The 20515-nt window shown below is 41.4% G+C and overlaps 2 protein-coding genes across 8 annotated transcripts; both read right to left on the minus strand.

The window, feature by feature from the left end:
• Positions 1-2669: 2669 nt before the first annotated feature.
• Positions 2670-15429, minus strand: uchl5 (ubiquitin carboxyl-terminal hydrolase L5). Of its 3 annotated transcripts, none has more exons than XM_014122847.3 (11): positions 15217-15429; positions 14612-14675; positions 13589-13694; positions 12975-13100; positions 12787-12848; positions 6053-6183; positions 5315-5378; positions 5109-5211; positions 4093-4206; positions 3849-3947; positions 2670-3625 (listed from the first exon to the last, which is right to left on the minus strand). In XM_014122847.3, exons 1-11 carry the CDS (start codon positions 15290-15292, stop codon positions 3581-3583), a joined length of 990 nt encoding a protein of 329 aa, XP_013978322.1. In that variant the 5' UTR covers positions 15293-15429; the 3' UTR covers positions 2670-3580.
• Positions 15430-15658: 229 nt separating this feature from the next.
• glrx2 (glutaredoxin 2) lies at positions 15659-17558 on the minus strand. Of its 5 annotated transcripts, none has more exons than XM_014123060.3 (4): positions 17513-17558; positions 16689-16758; positions 16438-16614; positions 15659-16006 (listed from the first exon to the last, which is right to left on the minus strand). In XM_014123060.3, the coding sequence occupies exons 2-4, from the start codon at positions 16755-16757 to the stop codon at positions 15842-15844; spliced, it is 411 nt and encodes a 136-aa protein (XP_013978535.1). In that variant the 5' UTR covers position 16758; positions 17513-17558; the 3' UTR covers positions 15659-15841. The 5 variants fall into 5 exon arrangements, with proteins under 5 accessions (XP_013978535.1, XP_013978533.1, XP_013978531.1 ...); XM_014123058.2 differs by lacking the exon at positions 17513-17558 and adding an exon at positions 17467-17506; XM_014123056.3 differs by lacking the exon at positions 17513-17558 and adding an exon at positions 17299-17502.
• Between the last annotated feature and the right edge of the window lie 2957 nt (positions 17559-20515).

The raw sequence follows: 20515 nt of genomic DNA on the forward strand, positions 1-20515 counted from the left end.
AAATATATACATGTCAAATAAAATAATGTTGAATTCAGAAACAAAGTATTTTCTAGTTACTGGGCACTGAAGGTTTTAACAGTGTTAGTAATGACAAAAAGACCACAGATCCAACTGAAATAACAAACCATAATTTCAATATGAGAGCGAATGACTGTCCATGACATGATAAACTATACGTTATACCTTACAACTTCCCAGCAGTAGGCCTACCTTGGAGGCAGCTGAGGAAGGCAATGTTTTGGTGTAAAGAGATTACATATGAGGTCTCCCCAGTCTTCTCCCTTCCAGGCCTAATATTTACTCAACAAACTCAAACATCAAAGACATAAATACCGGCATCAGATCAATTCCCTTTCTCACAACTCCTGGATGAAATCCATCTACTGTACTCTACCAGTAAAATAACGTCTGCAGAACATGTAATTCTGCTTCCATTGGAACAGTGTGTTCCCGCAGTGGGATGGGGCCATATTAAGAGGTTCCAGTAAGAATTGTTCTGAGGTCCACATGCAAACGAGAACATCATGACTGACGTAAGGCACTGCATCTCTGTACCGCTGAGGATGTGCAGACTTTGTGTCACTTTCCTGACATGACAGAGCGCTGTTAGTAAGGATGTGCATGAGCTCATAGTAAAAGCTGACACTGAGCAGACAGCCAGACACCTCTCCTCTCTGACAGCTGGCCTGTAGTACTAGGACCCATGGCTTGTGTTGATATTTCACAGGCCTAATATAGGACAATTTCTCTCCTAACACATCTCAACCCAAACAGCTCAAAAATAACTCCCTACACTCCTAACATGAAGGCATAATAAGACATCCATCTAACACATTAGTCCAAACAGACCAGAAACAACTGAATATGTTTCTTAGCAACGGGCTAATAGTTTTGCAAAGGGCAGTTTCTCCCCCCACTAAACATCCAGTCAAAACTGTGCAAGAACTATCGTGGTGGATACTAATACACCACCACGAGAATCAGAAAACATAACGTTGCATGTCTTTCTACCTCTGAGTTTGTGCTTAAACTATATATGGACTCACCCATATCAGGAAAACAGAGTATTACAAAGTATGCTCTAACTGTGCAGAGATGTCAGTGACATAGCACTTAACACCTTAAAATAACATCTTAAAGCTCAGTTGGTATGTATTCCAAACATACACTATCTATTCATGACACATGCACGTGGCCTATTTTCAGGAAGTAAGTGTTCCTTCTATTCTTTTGGGTGGATTGCGAAACTTGTTTTATTTGCTCCTACAGTGGAACTGGGCAGGCCTGCAAACAGCAAATTCTACTCCAAGGAGTGCTTAGGTTCTTGTATACACAGAAAGGATACACATAGAAGAGGGTAAGTTGTAAACGTCAGCCTAAGTACAGTAAATTCAAACCCAGAAAGGCATGAGTAAAGCATCAGGCACATCATTTCTTAATTATTAGTACACATGGAGCCGTAAGATTGAAGAGGTTTCATGATTGAAAAGGACTCCCAAGTTTCTTACAGTACTCAAAAGGTCAAGATTTCATTGTTTTTGCTAAATGTAGGTTGGCAACTTGAGAACAGAATCTACAGCACCCAACTAAAAGGAAACAAATAAATGTTCTAATCGTATCTATTGCAGAAAAACAATTCCTCATAAGCATGCTTTAAACCATATATAAATACATGTTCATTGGCAGAACTTTAGTGTACTTTAAAGCTGTAGGCTACAGATCAGGCATACTAAAACCAAGTTACGAGTACTAAAAAATGAAAAACAAATTTGGTCACAAAACATGGCTATCAGTGAAAAACAGGGGAAGGACAGTGTCTGTGTGCATCTGGCTGTCTGCAAGTCATGGCCCTATGTAAGGCACAATCTGCAGAAGGTAAAAGGAGGAAATTACTGTTTGATGCAGTTAGCTATAGTCTGCCAGTGTTGTGGACATGGCTGACTACAACTAGCCAACTCTGCGTCAGAATTCTGCGTCGTTGTGTCAACCTAACGTCACATGGTCAAAACTCACTGCGCCAGCTAAGAGGTTCAGTAATGGTCCCTAAGGTGAAACATGACTAAACGTCCTGATAAAGAATTTTAACCTGATTTGGTATTCTTATTTTAGATTGAGTGGCACTTATCTAAAGGCACTTGGATGTGACAACTGTTGCTTGTGTAGTCAATTATTGATAGGTGCAATACAGAGTTGCCTGTATATTTGTGACATCGTAGGCGGCTCTTAGTGATTAGACACAGGTTGACATTTGTCTTGACTCATGTCTGAGTGATTTCCTCTTAGACCAGCTGCAAAGTTAAAATTGGCTATAATATAAACATTTCATAAAAACAAGAATGAGCTTTTTGGTCTTAATTTAAGGTCAGGGTTAGGAGTGTGGTTAAGGTTAGGATTCAAATCTGATTTTATGACTGTGCCAGCTAGTGCCCACTGCAGAGCTGCCTCCAGAACAAGATCCATGACGAAAAATGCTAACCTGCTGATAAGACCAGCAGCATTAAGGAATTTGGGGATCATACACCATGGGATAGAACATGATCTGTGACATTAATGACTATTTATGGATACTAATAATGATGGGAGTTGAACACTATTAAACCTGCAAACTTACTTGCACACACACAAAGTTGACCATGTGGACCTACACTATGACAGAATGCAATTAATCAAACTACAACACATTTTATTATGAAAATAAGACAGGTTCATTTAAACATATCTTTCCAGGCATACATTACAGCTTAGGGGTAGACGTGGGTGGGAGTCAACACAGTTCTTGTCTGTCCCACTGCCCGTGTGCTCATGTCTGTGGGGGGTGGGGGTCACATGATACAATGGTGGGGAAGGGGGTCACATGAATACGACGACTGATGAGTGTGAGTGTTAGTGCTGAGTGATTTGTGCTTTTTGAGGTTGGTTCGGTTTCGGTTCAATTATAAAAAAGATAAATTGTGATTTTGATTATTTTTTCCAACATTAAATGCATTATGAAATAAATATTTTTAAATGGAAATTCCAAAGCCAAAAATAGTAAGCATTCAATTGCCAAAACATTAAAAATATTCCATTGTCTCTGTCATCAATAGAAAAATAGAAAATTACTATGAAATAATACAATATTTCAGTTGTGTATATTACTAAGTTTTTATTTTATTACTTCATTATTCCTTAAAGTCATCATCTCATCTCTGCTCAGGCAGTAGCAGTCAGTAACGTTATCTATGTGTTCCCTATAATGTACTGTCTTTAGTATCATATTTAGCTAGCCTGCCTAAGTAGCCTATGATGCAGAGCTGTCTGATGAAATCATTTTACTAGTTCTTCAAAGTAGCTAAGGCATACTTTCACAAACTGTCTCTATCCCTCTTGTCGTTGTGGGTCTATGTGTATCTAATTACCTTCAGACCAGCGTCCCACAGTTCTTGACTTGATTTCTACGTTGGGCTCACAACAACAACAAAAAAAACAATCTAAATGGAATTAAAGTAATTAAACTGAAGTCGGTCAATTAGTTGTTTTATAACCCCCCCCCCCCCCCAAAAAATGTTGGTTAATCACTCAGCACTAGTGACTGTGTTCACTTGGCTTCCTGGACTTTTTTGGCACTCTGCTTCTCCTTTGCCTGTGGAAATGACATACATTAGTTCGTGCCAGTGAGCAGCTGTCTGTGAGAGGTAAATATCACCCTCTAGTGGATATAAGTTATAACACTATACTTCAAAACAGTTAAAAAATACAAAGGTTTGCCATATATTGCATGTACCTTGTAGAGAACCTTCAACTACCATCATACAACAAAATTATACACACAAAATTCAAGTTTCTGCATCGGCTAGAGATCTCACCTTTTCCACCAAAGGTATCAACTGCTGGTATTCTGCCAGTGTCTTCAGCAGTTCCATGATGAAGGGTAGGTAGTTATGCTTTCGTCGGATGTTTTCGATCTATAACAAAGTAAAAATAATTATATTTAAGGCAAACATTAAAATGTGTAATAACCTCACTAAATGCTCTAATCATCGTTTTTGTTGGCTAAATGCCCATACCATTGTATTTGTCGGCTATTTGACCCATGGTCAGTGAACACACCTTGTATCGTTTGAGTTTCTGATTCTCCTCGTCAATCAGCAGCTGATACTTTGCAATTTCTGATTGGATCGAGCTGAGGAGGGTGCTACTCTGGTCTGTGTCCATTGGCTCTTCCTGGGGGAAAAAAAAGAAGGGTGAGACAGTGTTTCCATTCGGTCAAATGTCCAACCAGATGTTTATTTTCCGGACAGATGTAAGATTTCCCGACCATAACAAATAGAAAACCATTTGAATGCCACCACATGATGGTAATGCTTTTTAGGAGTGCCCACTTGTCAATATCCTCTGTTTCCGTGTCAATTTATCTTTCCAAATGTCTGTGCCTCCATGCTTGATATAGTAGCTAGTTGACTAGCTAGCTTGATTTGTACAGTTGGCATTTTTAAGATATCTAATGCCTGGTCGAGCAGCTTAGAGGAAGAGAAGGAAAGCAAAAATCACTTCGTCTTAATACTCCTCCTTGGTGTAAATGTCTGTAAGGGGGATTAAATCTAGCAAAACATCAAAAACTAGCTAAACATTTATCCTCTGCCTGCATACAGCAGTGTCTGACTGACTGGTGATGGGAAACTTTGCGTGATAGTACCATGATACAATTTTTTACGTTTGTTAGCGAGAGTGCAAATTCAAGAGACGATAGAGTAGAGATGATACGATTGAAATACAACCTGACCCAAACTCCATGCATAGCAATGTGATTTATAGAGGATTTTATTTTTTATCAGGATATTTTCTGCCAGGCTGCAATGTTTTTATTTTTTGGTTATTTATTCATTTTATCTGCCAAAAGCCGACAATTACCGGCTAATGGAAAACGCTGGAATGAGACCAACGTTACTTACCGCAGTTAGACTACATCTTTCTTTCATCATTAGCAGCAATTTTAAAGGACTTGATAAATGACAGTGACATGGGTAGAAGTCTATCCATGGCCCTGGAGGGCTGGTAATTGAAAGGTCCTGGCCTGAAGGCTGCCCCATGGGCATCATGGGTAACAGTGACACCACTTACAGTACCTCTGCAAGCTGGATCTGCAACTCCGCTATCTTCCTCTCATAAATCATCTTCCTGTCTGACACGATGGCCATCAGGTTGAAGCGGATCTCTCCTTCACTGTACCTGATAAGAGTGACGGAAGATACACGAGCAAGCATAAACACAAACAGCATCAATATGACACTATTCAATAGTGGTCAAAATGTAATGGATCCAAAATATTTACTTCTGTATTCTTTTCTCAATCACTGGCCGAACTGCGTTGATCCAATCGTCCTGGTTGCATACACCTGAAACACAAAACAAGAGGGGGTGAAACTATAAATAACGTTATTAAATAAATATACATTTCATGGTAGAGCAGTGACTAGACACATGCAAGCATGTATCCTACTTTTCCCAGTCATACAACCAAAGAGAAAATCTATACATCAATGGCCAACAAGCATATAGTGTAGAATAGGGTTTGTCTGGTTCAAGACATCACTACCCACAATCCCAATTCACTAGAAAAAACGCTGAATTGCCATCCAAAAGAATCTGAAACGGCAGCTTATTTCAAATTCAGTTCTCTCTATTACTTGTAAAATGATGTAGGACAATAAAACAACTTTCTCTCTATAAATCTAAATACACTGAGAAACATTAGGAACACCTTCCTAAAATGGAGTCCCCCCCGCCCTTAATTCATCGGGGCATGGAATCTAAAATGTGTCGAAAGCGTTCCACAGGAATGCTCGCCCATGTTGACTCCAAAGCTTCCCACAGTTGTGTCAAGTTAGCTGGATGTCTTTTGGGTGGTGGACCATTCTTGATCAACACAGGAAACTGTTGAGTATGAAAAACCCAATGATCAATAAAGGATCATAGTTTTCACCTGGATTCACCTGGTGAGTCTGTCATGGAAAGAGAAGGTGTTCTTAATGTTTTGTATACTCAGTGTATATGACCTGTATGTGCATACCGAGGTCGATGGGCCCTTCACGTAGTCCGTCCAGCTCATAGAGCCTGCCGTTGACAGGGACGTAACTCACAAAGTGGAATGCTTCCTCATCCTTCACTGAAGACTTGGCATCAAACTCAAACATCTGCTGCCTGAAAACAAAAGAAACAATAAAATAAGATGGCAAAAATAAGAAATTGACAGTTATATCTCATTAGCAGAGCAACTAACATCGTATTAAAACCAAAGCCTTTTTTTCCTCCCAAACTCTGTCTATTGAAAAACTACATGCAAACAAAATGGCAGTTTGTCTGCTTATAGCGAAGCCTTTGATTTGTCTAGTGATGTCTGCGGTGAGACTATCATTCTCTGAAATGATGGTTTCAATGATGTTTCTAGAAATAAAATCTCTCATCATCACTCAATGCCTAGATTTACCTCTACTGTATTCACATCCTACCATACCTTTGTCTGTACATTATACCTTGAAGCCATTTTATCACCCCCAGAAACCTGCTCCTTTTACTCTCTGTTCCGGACGTCCTAGACGACCAATTCTCATAACTTTTAGCCGTACCCTTATCCTACTCCTCCTCTGGTGATGTAGAGGTGAATCCAGGCCCTGCAGTGCCTAGCTCCACTCCTATTCCCCAGGCGCTCTCTTTTGATGACTTCTGTAACCGTAATAGCCTTGGTTTCATGCATGTTAACCTCTTGGGGCTAGGTGGGACGCTAGCGTGCCACCCGTGGTGCACTCCATCAACAGCAGGTGCATTTCAAGAGCGGCAAATTTGAATCCAAATAAATGTCAAAATTCAAATTTTTCAAAAATACAACTATGTTACACCATTTGAAAGATAAACATCTCCTTAATCTAACCACGTTTTACGATTTCAAAAAGGTTTTACGGCGAAAGCATAAATTTAGAGTATGTTAGGACAGTACATTTACAAGAGTTGTGTGTAATGTTTTGTCAAGTCAAAGACAGGGTCACCAAAACCATAAAACCAGCTAAAATGATACACTAACCTTTTACAATCTCCATCAGATGACACTCCTAGGACATTATGTTAGACAATGCATGCATTTTTAGTTCTATCAAGTTCATATTTATATACAAAAACAGCGTTTTACTATGGCATTGATGTTGAGGAAATCGTTTCCCTCCAATAACCGGCAGTCAAGTCAGCGTCACAAATTAAATAATTAAAATTAGAAAACATTGGTAAAATATTATATTGTCATTTAAAGAATTATAGATTTACATCTTTTGAACGCAATCAACTTGCCAGATTTAAAAATAACCTTACTGGGAAATCACACTTTGCAATAATCTGAGCACTGTGCCCAGAAAAATACGCGTTGCGATACAGACTAGACGTCATGTTGGGGAGATCTAAAATCGAAAATACTATGTAAATAATCCATTACCTTTGATTCTCTTCATCAGATGTCACTTCCAGGTATCACAGGTCCATAACGAATGTAGTTTTGTTCAAAAAAGCTCATCATTTATGTCCAAAAATCTCCGTCTCGTTAGCACATGATGTAAGCCAGCCGGACTTCTCGTCATGAACGAGGGGAAAAAATATATTTCCGTTCGTTCAAACATGTCAAACGTTGTATAGCATAAATCATTAGGGCCTTTTTTAACCAGAACATGAATAATATTCAAGGTGGACGAATGCATAGCCTTTTATAACGTATTGGAACGAGGGTACCCAACATGAAGTAGCGCGCCAGGTGTCTAATGGGACATCACCGTTCCATGGCTCTTGTTCGGTCAGATCTCCCTCCAGAAGACTCAAAACACTTTGTAAAGGCTGGTGACATCTAGTGGAAGCAATAGGAAGTGCCAAAATATTCCTAAACCCCTGTGTTTTTCAATGGGATAGGTTTAAACTCAATACAACACATCAGGTATCCACTTCCTGTCAGAAAATGTCTCAGGGTTTTGCCTGCCAAATGAGTTCTGTTATACTCACAGACACCATTCAAACAGTTTTGGAAACTTTAGAGTGTTTTCTATCCATATATAATAAGTATATGCATATTCTAGTTACTGGGTAGGATTAGTAACCAGATTAAATCGGGTACATTTTTTTTATCCAGACGTGCAAATGCTGCCCCCTAGACCCAACAGGTTAACATTAGAAGCCTCCTCCCTAAGTTTGTTTTATTCACTGCTTTAGCACTCTCTGACAACCCGGATGTCCTAGCCGTGTCTGAATCCTGGCTTAGGAAGACCACCAAAAGCTCTGAAAATTCCATCCCTAACTACAACATTTTCAGACAAGATAGAACGGCCAAAGGGGGCAGTGTTGCAATCTACTGCAGAGAGCCTGCAGAGGTCTGTCCTACTATCCAGGTCTGTACCCAAACAATTTGAACTTCTACTTTTAAAAATCCACCTCTCTAAAAACAACTCTCACCGTTGCCGCCTGCTATAGACCACCCTCTGCCCCCAGCTGAGCTCTGGACACCATATGTGAACTGATTGCCCCCCCATCTATCTTCAGAGCTCATGCTGCTAGGTGACCTAAACTGGGACATGCTTAACCTGTTGGGGCTAGGGGGCAGTATTTTCACGGCTGGATAAAAAAACGTACCCGATTTAATCTGGTTACTAATCCTACCCAGTAACTAGAATATGCATATACTTATTATATATGGATAGAAAACACCCTAAAGTTTCTAAAACTGTTTGAATGGTGTCTGTGAGTATAACAGAACTCATTTGGCAGGCAAAACCCTGAGACATTTTCTGACAGGAAGTGGATACCTGATGTGTTGAATGACCTTTAAGCCTATGCCATTGAAACACACAGGGGTTGATTAATGTTTTGGCACTTCCTATTGCTTCCACTAGATGTCACCAGCCTTTACAAAGTGTTTTGAGTCTTTTACTGTGAGATCTGACCGAACAAGAGCCATGGAACGGTGATGGCCGATTAGACTCTGGCGCGCGAGTTCATGTTGGGTACCCTCGTTCCAATACGTTATAAAAGAGAATGCATTCGTCCACCTTGAATATTATTCATGTTCTGGTTAAAAAAGGCACTAATGATTTATGCTATACAACGTTTGACATGTTTGAACGAACGTAAATATATTTTTTCCCCTCTTTCATGACGAGAAGTCCGGCTGGCTTAGATCATGTGCTAACAACACGGAGCTTTTTGGATATAAATGAGCTTTTTTGAACAAAACTACATTCGTTATGGACCTGGGATTCCTGGAAGTGACATCTGATGAAGAGAATCAAAGGTAATGGATTATTTACATAGTATTTTCGATTTTAGATCTCTCCAACATGGCCGTTTGTCTGTATAGCAAAGCATATTTTTCTGGGCGCAGTGCTCAGATTATTGCAAAGTGTGATTTCCCAGTAAGGTTATTTTTCAATCTGGCAAGTTGATTGCGTTCAAGAGATGTAAATCTATAATTCTTTAAATGACAATATAATATTTTACCAATGTTTTCTAATTTTAATTATTTAATTTGTGGTGCTGACTTGACTGCCGGTTATTGGAGGGAAACGATTTCCTCAACATCAATGCCATAGTAAAACGCTGTTTTTGGATATAAATATGAACTTGATAGAACTAAAAATGCATGCATTGTCTAACATAATGTCCTAGGAGTGTCATCTGATGGAGATTGTAAAAGGTTAGTGCATCATTTTAGCTGGTTTTATGGTTTTGGTGACCCTGTCTTTGACTTGACAAAACATTACACACAACTCTTGTAAATGTACTGTCCTAACATACTCTAAATTTATGCTTTCGCCGTAAAACCTTTTTGAAATCGTAAAACGTGGTTAGATTAAGGAGATGTTTATCTTTCAAAGGGTGTAAGATAGTTGTATGTTTGAAAAATTTGAATTTTGACATTTATTTGGTTTCAAATTTGCCGCTCTTGAAATGCACCTGCTGTTGATAGGGTGCACCACGGGTGGCACGCTAGCGTCCCACATAGCCCCAAGAAGTTAACACCCCAGCCATCCTACAATCTAAGCTTGATGCCCTCAATCTCACACAAATTATCAATGAACCTACCAGGTACCACCCCAAAGCCGTAAACACGGGCACCCTCATAGATATCATCCTAACCAACTTGCCCTCGAAATACACCTCTGCTGTTTTCAACCAAGATCTCAGCGATCACTGCCTCATTGCCTGCATCCGTAATGGGTCAGCGGTCAAACGACCTCCACTCATCACTGTCAAACGCTCCCTGAAACACTTCAGCGAGCAAGCCTTTCTAATCGACCTGGCCCAGGTATCCTGGAAGGATATTGACCTCATCCCTTCAGTAGAGGATGCCTGGTTATTTTTTTAAATGCCTTCCTCACCATCTTAAATAAGCATGCCCCATTCAAGAAATTTAGAACCAGGAACAGATATAGCCCTTGGTTCTCTCCAGACCTGACTGCCCTTAACCAACACAAAAACATCCTGTGGCGTTCTGCATTAGCGTCGAACAGCCCCCATGATATGGAACTTTTCAGGGAAGTTAGAAACCAATATACACAGGCAGTTAGAAAAGCCAAGGCTAGCTTTTTCAAGCAGAAATTTGCTTCCTGCAACACAAACTCAAAAAAGCTCTGGGACACTGTAAAGTCCTTGGAGAATAAGAGCACCTCCTCCCAGCTGCCCACTGCACTGAGGATAGGAAACTCTGTCACCACCGATAAATCCACTACAATTGAGAATTTCAATAAGCATTTTTCTACGGCTGGCCATGCTTTCCACCTGGCTACCCCTACCCCGGTCAACAGCACTGCACCCCCCACAGCAACTCGCCCAAGCCTTCCCCATTTCTCCCAAATCCAGTCAGCTGATGTTCTGAAAGAGCTGCAAAATGTGGACCCATACAAATCAGCCAGGCTAGACAATCTGGACCCTTCCTTTCTAAAATGATCTGCCGAAATTGTTGCAACCCCTATTACTAGCCTGTTCAACCCCTCTTTCGTGATGTCTGAGATTCCCAAAGACTGGAAAGCAGCTGCAGTCATCCCCCTCTTCAAAGGGGGGACACTCTTGACCCAAACTGCTACAGACCTATATCCATCCTACCCTGCCCTTCTAAAGTCTTCGAAAGCCAAGTCAACAAACAGATTACTGACCATTTCGAATCCCACCGCACCTTCTCCGCTATGCAATCTGGTTTCAGAGCTGGTCATGGGTGCACCTCAGCCACGCTCAAGGTCCTAAACGATATCTTAACCGCCATCGATAAGAAACAATACTGTGCAGCCATATTCATTGACCTGGCCAAGGCTTTCGACTCTGTCAATCACCACATCCTCATCGGCAGACTCAATAGCCTTGGTATCTCAAATTATTTCCTCGCCTGGTTCACCAACTACTTCTCTGTTAGAGTTCAGTGTGTCAAATCGGAGGGCCTGTTGTCCAGGCCTCTGGCAGTCTATGAGGGTGCCACAGGGTTCAAATCTTGGGCAGACACTTTTCTCTGTATACATCAATGATGTCGCTCTTGCTGCTGGTGAGTCTCTGATCCACCTCTACACAGACGACACCATTCTGTATACTTCTGGCCCTTCTTTGGACACTTAACTACTCTCCAAACTAGCTTCAATGCCATACAACTCTCCATCCGTGGCCTCCAACTGCTCTTAAATACAAGTAGAACTAAATGCATGGTCTTCAACCGATCGCTGCCCGACCGTCCAGCATCACTACTCTGGACTGTTCTGACTTAGAATATGTGGACAACTACAAATACCTAGGTGTCTGGTTAGACTGTAAACTCTCCTTCCAGACTCACATCAAACATGTCCAATCCAAAGTTAAATCTAGAATTGGCTTCCTATTTCGCAACAAAGCATCTTTCACTCATGCTGCCAAACATACCCTCGTAAAACTGACCATCCTACCGATCCTCGATTTCGGCGATGTCATTTACAAAATAGCCTCCAATACCCTACTCAATAAACTGGATGCAGTCTATCACAGTGCCATCCGTTTTGTCACCAAAGCCCCATATAGTACCCACCACTGTGACCTGTACGGTCTCGTTGGCTGGCCCTCGCTTCATACTCGTCGCCAAACCCACTGGCTCCAGGTCATCTACAAGACCCTGCTAGGTAAAGTACCCCCTTATCTCAGCTCGCTGGTCACCATAGCAGCACCCACCTGTAGCACGCGCTCCAGCAGGTATATCTCTCTGGTCACCCCCAAAGCCAATTCCTCCTTCGGCCGCCTCTCCTTCCAGTTCTCTGCTGCCAATGACTGGAATGAACTACAAAAATCTCTGAAACTCGAAACACTTATCTCCCTCACTAGCTTTAAGCACCAGCTGTCAGAGCAGCTCACAGATCACTGCACATAGCCCATCTATAATTTAGCCCAAACAACTACCTCTTCCCCTACTGTATTTATTTATTTAGCTCCTTTGCACACCATTATTTCTACTTTGCACTTTCTTCCACTGCAAATCTACCATTCCAGTGTTTTACTTGCTATATTGTATTTACTTCGCCACCATGGCCTTTTTTGCCTTTACCTCCCTTATCTCACCTCATTTGCTCACTTTGTATATAGACTTATTTTTCTACTATATTATTGACTGTATGTTTGTTTTACTCCATGTGTAACTTTGGGTTGTTGTATGTGTCAAACTGCTTGCTTTATCTTGGCCAGGTCGCAATTGTAAATGAGAACTTGTTCTCAAACTTGCCTACCTGGTTAAAAAAAAGGTCTAAAAAAATACAAAAGTAAAAGCCAACTCACCTGGCAAAGCCGTTGTGAACTTGTCGAATAACTTCAGAGTTGCTGAGAGCCAGACCTTTCATCTTTATAGAAGAGAATATCATCAATGTGTGGGTGTTATGCACATCCCAAGGACAAAACACAGACTGACAATAAAGAAAGAACAGCCTGCACAAAGTAAACGCCACCCAGAATCATGCACAACTTACAGCAGCATCGAAGCTGAGTGAGAATTCTCTGAACTCTGTGAGTGTCTCTCCCAGCAGCATGTCAGAGTGAGTGCAGTTTAGCAGCACACTCACAATGGCCTGGGTAGCACATGCATTATTTATCACCTGAAACAACACACACACAGACAGACATATGAGATCCTGCCAGATGCTCTTAACCAGAGTGACTTTTTATTTTTTTATTAACTTGGCAATACAGTGAAAAACAAATTCTTATTTACAATGACGGGCTACCCCGGCCAAACCCTCCCCTAACCCGGACGACGCTGGGCCAATTGTGCGCAGCCCTACGGGACTCCCAATCACGGCTGGTTGTGATACAGTGCAGGATCGAACCCGGGTCTGTAGCGACGCCTCTAGCGCTGCAATGCAGTGCCGTAGACCACCTCACCACTCAGGATCCCAAATGCAGTCAATACATTTAACACATTTACTGCAAGTAGACTTCTCTTCTGCTATCAGCAGAATCAGTGCCAGGAAGAAAGTGACTTCTGAAAACACTTCTGAGGATTTTGAAAATGTGCAAACTCTGCAATACATACAATGAATATATAATTTCCCCCTTGTCAAATATGTCTAACCAAACCATGTACCTGCTTGGCAAAGAAGATGTTATCAAGTCTTGAATCCTGAACGATAGAGCCTGCTGGTGCCTCACCTGGCTGCCACTTGAACAGGAAGATCAACCCATGAACTGGTCTGGAGGAAGAAAGAGAAGCCTAGTTGCTAACACACTTTTGTACATTGCGCTGTATCTTACTATTCGACCTAATTTTAGCGCGCCCAAAAAACGGAATACTTCCAGGTCAACTGTAATTTCACAAAAAGCACAATTTCTCCCCTTTCCAGCAAAATCAATGACGAAACCTTCATGCTGCCCGTCTCTGCATGATTGAAGAAAGCAATGAGCTCCGTCGATCTTTTTTTTAAATGGCGGGTAGGGAAGCGAAACCTACTGCATGATAGGGAAAGGGGTAGATAAGCCATGTAGGGAAAAGTTTTTTTTTTCATTCAATCTGTCCAATTTATCACCTCTAAAATGTAACTAAAAAACTATAGAGTTTATATAATGTGTCATTACATACCTATTTGAAGGTTAGTGTCGGATTTGAATCAGGTTTTTAGGGCGGCGCTAAAGTTATCTTCAGAAGTAAACAGCGGCTGCCGCGGCTTTTGAGATTCATGATGGCTTGCAGTGATAACGCAAAAATACATTCTGTTGTACAATTGACTAGGTATCCCCGTCACCCTGTCCCTTTCTTGTTTTTAATCTGCGAGAGAAGCGCTGCGCCTGGTGGAGAGAGGTTGTACGACACAGAATGAGTTGCATTATGCGTGATGTACGGCACGTCATGACAGGTCACAATTTAACGTATAGCGTCAGAGGGTCCGTTTTTTCTACTTTTCTCCAATACTATCGGGCTGTTACCATGTCAATCAACGCTTGAATAGAAACGTAGTTCACACCCCAGATTGACGCAACAGTCCAGTTTTCATTGCAGCCTCGTTTGAATGGGTTGCGCAAATTTGTATGGAATGGGGTTAGTCAACAGCATCACAGCAATATTATGCATTTGTGAAGTGTTTCGAAGCAAAGAGATTAGGGCATGGCTTACTTCAGGTTTTCAAAGTTCTCTGGTTCCATACTCCATATTTCTTCCACCTGAGCTCCTTTACAACCTGGGTTAGTAGAAAGGGGAAATCTCGGTTAGTTACTATGATAATTTAAAGCAATAGCTAACTAACTATACGGATAGTGGACAGAACACTAGCTATTCAATCTAACTAGTCTAGCCATTTGAATTCGCAGAAGATTGCATCGACTATGACCAGTTTATCTAACTAGTTAGGCCTTAATGTGTACAATATTCAACTGGAAAAGCATGCAGTAAAAATGTGTCAGCTTTTAAAGGAATTTCAGTAGTCAGCTAGTTAAACCAGTACAGAGCCAGTGGGTATCATGCTAATGCTATCTCATCATGCTTAGTTAGCTACCACGCTGGAAAAAATAACGCTAGCACGTGAGCTGTAGCAGATAGCTAGATGGTGTTCAATCTGATTCACAAATAGCTGTTTATGAAATTTGCTGCACTGCAAACTAACACTACGGTCACAAAGGATGTGCGTAGCCAAGGCTACTTAATTAGCTCAGACTTTGCTATGGCTTGTTGGCAATCTTGCTAGAAAGTACTAGTAGCATGCTAGCATATAGCACACTCACCAAAGCCTTTGATCAATTCTGTGAAAACCCCAGGATCACTTTCCATAAGACACCATTCTCCTGCGCTTCCAGACATTTTTATTTGTTTCAAGAACTGTAGTTGTATTGCAGTAGACAAGCTTATATCTGTAGTGGCTAGTAAAATGAATCAATCCGCTGCGTACGTTGTGTTCAAGCAAAATCTCCCGGCATGTCTTTCAACAGGAATCGTGTGCAAACCGCGCAAGGGGGGGCTGTCTGTGCAGATTTATCATAGGCCTACATTTATTTTCTACATACTATATATAGTTGTCATTTCAAATGCTGCTACAACGTTATTTCGCTAAAAATAACATTGCTTTTATTATGAAGCACTACCATAATTTTAACCAGTGTATCATGTTAAACCAGTTAATGCATTTCTTACTTCACAGGCATGCAAATAATTAGGCACAGTCCTCCCTTGAAAAGATTGGAGTTTAATTCATTAAAATACTGTACATTCCCTGAATGTAGACGAAGAGTGACAATAACAAGTGTGCATCTTGGTAAATAAACCACATAAAACCCATATAATGTATCACACAAAGTCGAAGAAACATTAAATAAACACAGGATAAATTACAGTGAGAATTAGAACGGTTAGTCATTTGGTGGACTCAAACTGTCCGCTGCCCGAGCCTTCAGAGTTAGTTTTCACGCAGCACGGGGCACATTGTTCTATCAGAGGCAGCAGCTTTCCCTTCTGGTGTAGCTCCTTTGTGTCAGAGCCTCCTCCAATGCAGTTTCCATTGATGAAGACCCTCGGAACCTGTAACCACAAGTAATCCCATTAAAAATAGCACTAAATGGTGTTCATTAAACTAGAGTTCAGTTAAGCTGTTCTGTGTGCATATTAATAAGAACAATGTCCCTACTGGTCGGGTACCAGTTGTGTTAACTTAGTGCTATTGCTATCAACAAGATAGCAACATACAGTCAGGTCAAATGTCAGAATCACCAGTAGAGTCAGATACATACTGTACATCTATGTAGCGTACATATTGTATTTAGGGTAAACCATGAACAGTACTCAATCAACAACCTACTTTTCACTTTCAGGGTTATAGAGAATTATCTATTATACTAAAGCTAAGATGACATATGTGATATATAATGCAATACGTAATTCAGCACATAGCAATGTAAAACGGCATGGAGAATGCAAATTGGTCATGATATAAACATGAGGTTGTTACATACTGTTCTGGCACCGGTCATCTGCGCCAAGGCCTCTTGTAGTCGTCTTCCATCATTGTGTTCATCCAGCTCTATCACCTTGTATGTAGCACCAATTTCATTGAATACATTCTTGGCCATTTTGCAATATGGACAAGTGGTCTTGGAAAATATGACAATGCAGTTATGAGACACCACCTCCTGAAGAGAAGAAAATCAATGTCAGACCAAGTCACCAACACACACAGAATCATGAGATAAATGTTAAATCTTACCTGTAGAAACTGACCACACGCTGCTGTGCTTGACAGACCACTTGAGCTGAAGGATGTGAAATTCCCCATCCTGAAAGGACACACACAGGTTGTCAACTAGCCAACGTTATGTCAGTAAATAGATAACTTGCTAGCTAAAGCACTGATACAGACATGCACCCAACCCATCAATGAAAATATTGTAGCAATAACCTTAAACATTTCAAGGCGTGTGCAGAAGAGATTATTCCCATTATCAGTGATAATAGAACAATCAAACAGGTGAGACTCAGTTTGTATTGTGTGTCCATTCTGAGGTAAACTAGCTGTCTGTAGCGTTCGCTAGCAACCCGTCGAACATTCACAGCAAGGCACTGGCTAATCTGAAGGATTAGTTTGCGGTGGGATAAAGATTGCCGCAACCATCAATTAACGTTAACTACCTATCTTCACGAGACTTGTAAACATTAGCATGCTGGTCACATTTGATTCGCTAGCTTTCAAGGTTTCGCCGTCCACATATATTACGATAGTTTAAAATGAATAACACATGGCTGCCAACATACATTATATTATACTGACAGTATTATTTAATATTGGCATTTCAATGTTAACTAGCAGGGAAAGTGACCTTCGGCAACCGTTCCATACGAATCTGGACAGGAGTCCTCCTCGCGCTAACATCATTAGCAAAGAGAAAGCAAATAACATAGAATCAACCTGTTGGCCGAGGTGGAACATGCGGTTCATATACACTCAGTAGTGTAGAAAAACATTAGCGTTTCTGTGTGACCACTACCTCCATTTGCTCTGTTTGCGATGTACAATTGGCCGCACATGCTTACCTTGACTACCGGAAGTACATTATTATACAAGAGGGGGTGGGTCAAAGATATTTATAACTAACCCAAGAAAGTTCAGCTGTGTCAGTTACAGTGGGAGCAAATGAAGCGTAGTGGGCAGAACAAGCAAGGAGGTGGGCAAAGCCAACCACAAACTATCGAGATCCTATTGGTGCGTTGTAGCATGTATTTGTATATTTCTGTTAGGGAACGCCTCTGTGCGTATGCACAAATTCGATTCGACTTTGCGCTCCTTCTAAAAAACGCAATTATTTAACAAACTTTGGCAAACCGTCAAGTCTCTACAAATTAGTGTACTGTTTTCGTTACATATTTTAGGTTTGGGAACAGAACAATGTATTGAGATCAGATGTTTCATCGATGACAAAATTAGCAGAATGTCGGCCCAGTTTCACCTAGTTCCATCATCTCCCATTACCTGCGACTGGACTTCCTCTCACTACCATATTTGGTGGTGAGAAAACGTTATTTTTCTTCTTCTTCTTTGAGATTGGGTTGGCAGATCGCATCCAACTTTTAATGTGCATACACCGCCACCTACTGGAGTGTGAGGCCAGTCACGGCCTACTTAAATTCAATTCTCATGAGTCCTGTTCCTCTAAGAAAGTGAAACAGAGCCCTAAACACAACTTCCCTCCCCCTCCCCCACTACACTACCCAAACCCCAACCCTGTCCAGCCTTTCTAACATTTTCACGCAATCTCTCCTTAGAGATTAATAGCGCCAGATGAGATGCTTGCCGTTTTACGGGCTCCTAACCAACTGTGCTATTTTGTAAAAAAAAATTCTCGCATTGTTTGTAAGTCATTTTGTACATAATGATGCTACTGTCTCTTATGACCGATAAGAGCTTCTTGACATCAGAACAGCGATTACTCACCTCAAACTGGATGAAGATTTTTTTCTTTAATAAGTCCGACGTGAAGGATATACTGCTTTGTCGAGACAAGGCCCAAATCCCAGTCATCAGTGTGAAGAAAATTTGGAGAAAGTGGGGGAGGAGGGTGGGGTACCTTGTAAGAATTCGCTGACGAGTAGGTAAACTACCACTACCCTCTGTATTATTGGCCAATGTGCAATCATTGGAAAACAAACTGGACAATCTACAGTTAAGACTATCCTACCAACGGGACATTAAAAACTGTAATATCTTATGTTTCACCAAGACGGCAGGACAGAGCAGCTACGTCTGGTAAGACGAGCGGCGGGGGTGTGTGTCTATTTGTCAGTAACTGCTGGTGCGCGATGTCTAATTTTAAAGAATTTTCGAGGTATTGCTTGCCTGAGGTAGAATACCTCATGATAGTGTGGTCTACAGCCTATCTAACAAGAGAGTTCTCATCTATATTATCTGTAGACGTCTATTTACGACCACAAACCAATGCTGGCACTAAGACCGCACACAACGAGCTGTATAATGCCATAAGCAAACAAGAAAATGCTCCTCCAGAAGTGGCGCTCTTAGTGGCCGGGGACTTTAATGCAGGAAAACTTAAATCAGTTTTACCTAATTTCTACCAGCATGTCACATGTGCAACCAGAGAGGAAAAAACTCTAGACCACCTTTACTTCACACACAGAGACGCATACAAAGTTCTCCCTCACCCTCCATTTGTCAAATCTGACCATGATGACTCGCTCAATATGGAAGTGGTCAGATGACATGGATGCAACGCTACAGGACTGTTTTGATTGCACAGACTGGAATATTTTCCGGGATTCATCCATAGGCATTGAGGAATATATCACCTCAGTCACCGTCTTAATCAATAAGTGCACCAATGACGCTATCCCCGCAGTGACCGTGCGTATATTTCCCAACCAGAAGCCATGGATTACAGGCAACATCCGCACCAAGATAATAGCTAGAGCTGCCGCTTTCAAAGAGCGGGACACTAATCCAGACGCTTATAAGACATCTTGCTATGCCCTCCGACGAACCATCAAACAGGCAAAGCAACAATACAGGACTAAGATTGAATCCTACTACATCGGCTCTTACGGTCGTCGGATGTGGCAGGGCTCGAAAACTATTATGGACTACAAAGGGAAACCAGCCGCGAGCTCCCCAGTGACACGAGCCTACCCCAACCCCTCCTTGTACGCTGCTGCTACTCTCTGTTTATCATATATGCATAGTCACTAACTATACATTCATGTACATACTACCTCAATTGGGCCAACCAACCAGTGCTCCCACACAGTGGCAAACCAGGCTATCTGCATTGTGTCCCACCCACCACCCGCCAACCCCTCTTTTACGCTACTGCTACTCTCTGTTCATCATATATGCATAGTCACTTTAACCATAATCTACATGTACATACTACCTCAATCAGCCTGACTAACCGGTGGCTGTATGTAGCCTCGCTACTTTTATAGCCTCGCTACTGTATATAGTCTGTCTTTTTACTGTTGTTTTATTTCTTTACCTACCTATTGTTCACCTAATACCTTTTTTGCAGTATTGGTTAGAGTCTGTAAGTAAGCATTTCACTGTAAGGTCTCCACCTGTTGTATTCAGCGCACGTGACAAATAAACTTTGATTTGATTTAATTTGATATGCTGATTATGCTCGCTTCAAGGGAAGCTACATTGAAACATGCATGAGAGCACCAGCTATTCCGGATGACTGTGTGATCACGCTCTCCATAGCCGATGTGAGCAAGAACTTTAAACAGGTCAAGATTCACAAAGCCGCTGGGCCAGATGGATTACCAGGATTTGTACTCAAAGGATGCGCAGACCAACTGGCAAGTGTCTTCACTGACATTTTCAACATCTCCCTGGCCGAGTCTATAATACCTACATGTTTCAAACATACCACCATAGTCCCTGTGCCAAAGAAAATGAAGGTAACCTGCCTAAATGATTACCGCCCCGTAGCACTCACGTCAGTAGTCATGAAGTGTTTTGAAAGGCTGGTCATGGCTCACATCGAAACCATCATGCCAGAAACCCTAGACCCACTCCAATTCACATAC

Source organism: Salmo salar, chromosome 10 (genome assembly GCF_965601325.2).
Source record: "Salmo salar chromosome 10, fSalSal1, whole genome shotgun sequence".
Taxonomy (NCBI): Eukaryota; Metazoa; Chordata; class Actinopteri; order Salmoniformes; family Salmonidae; genus Salmo; species Salmo salar.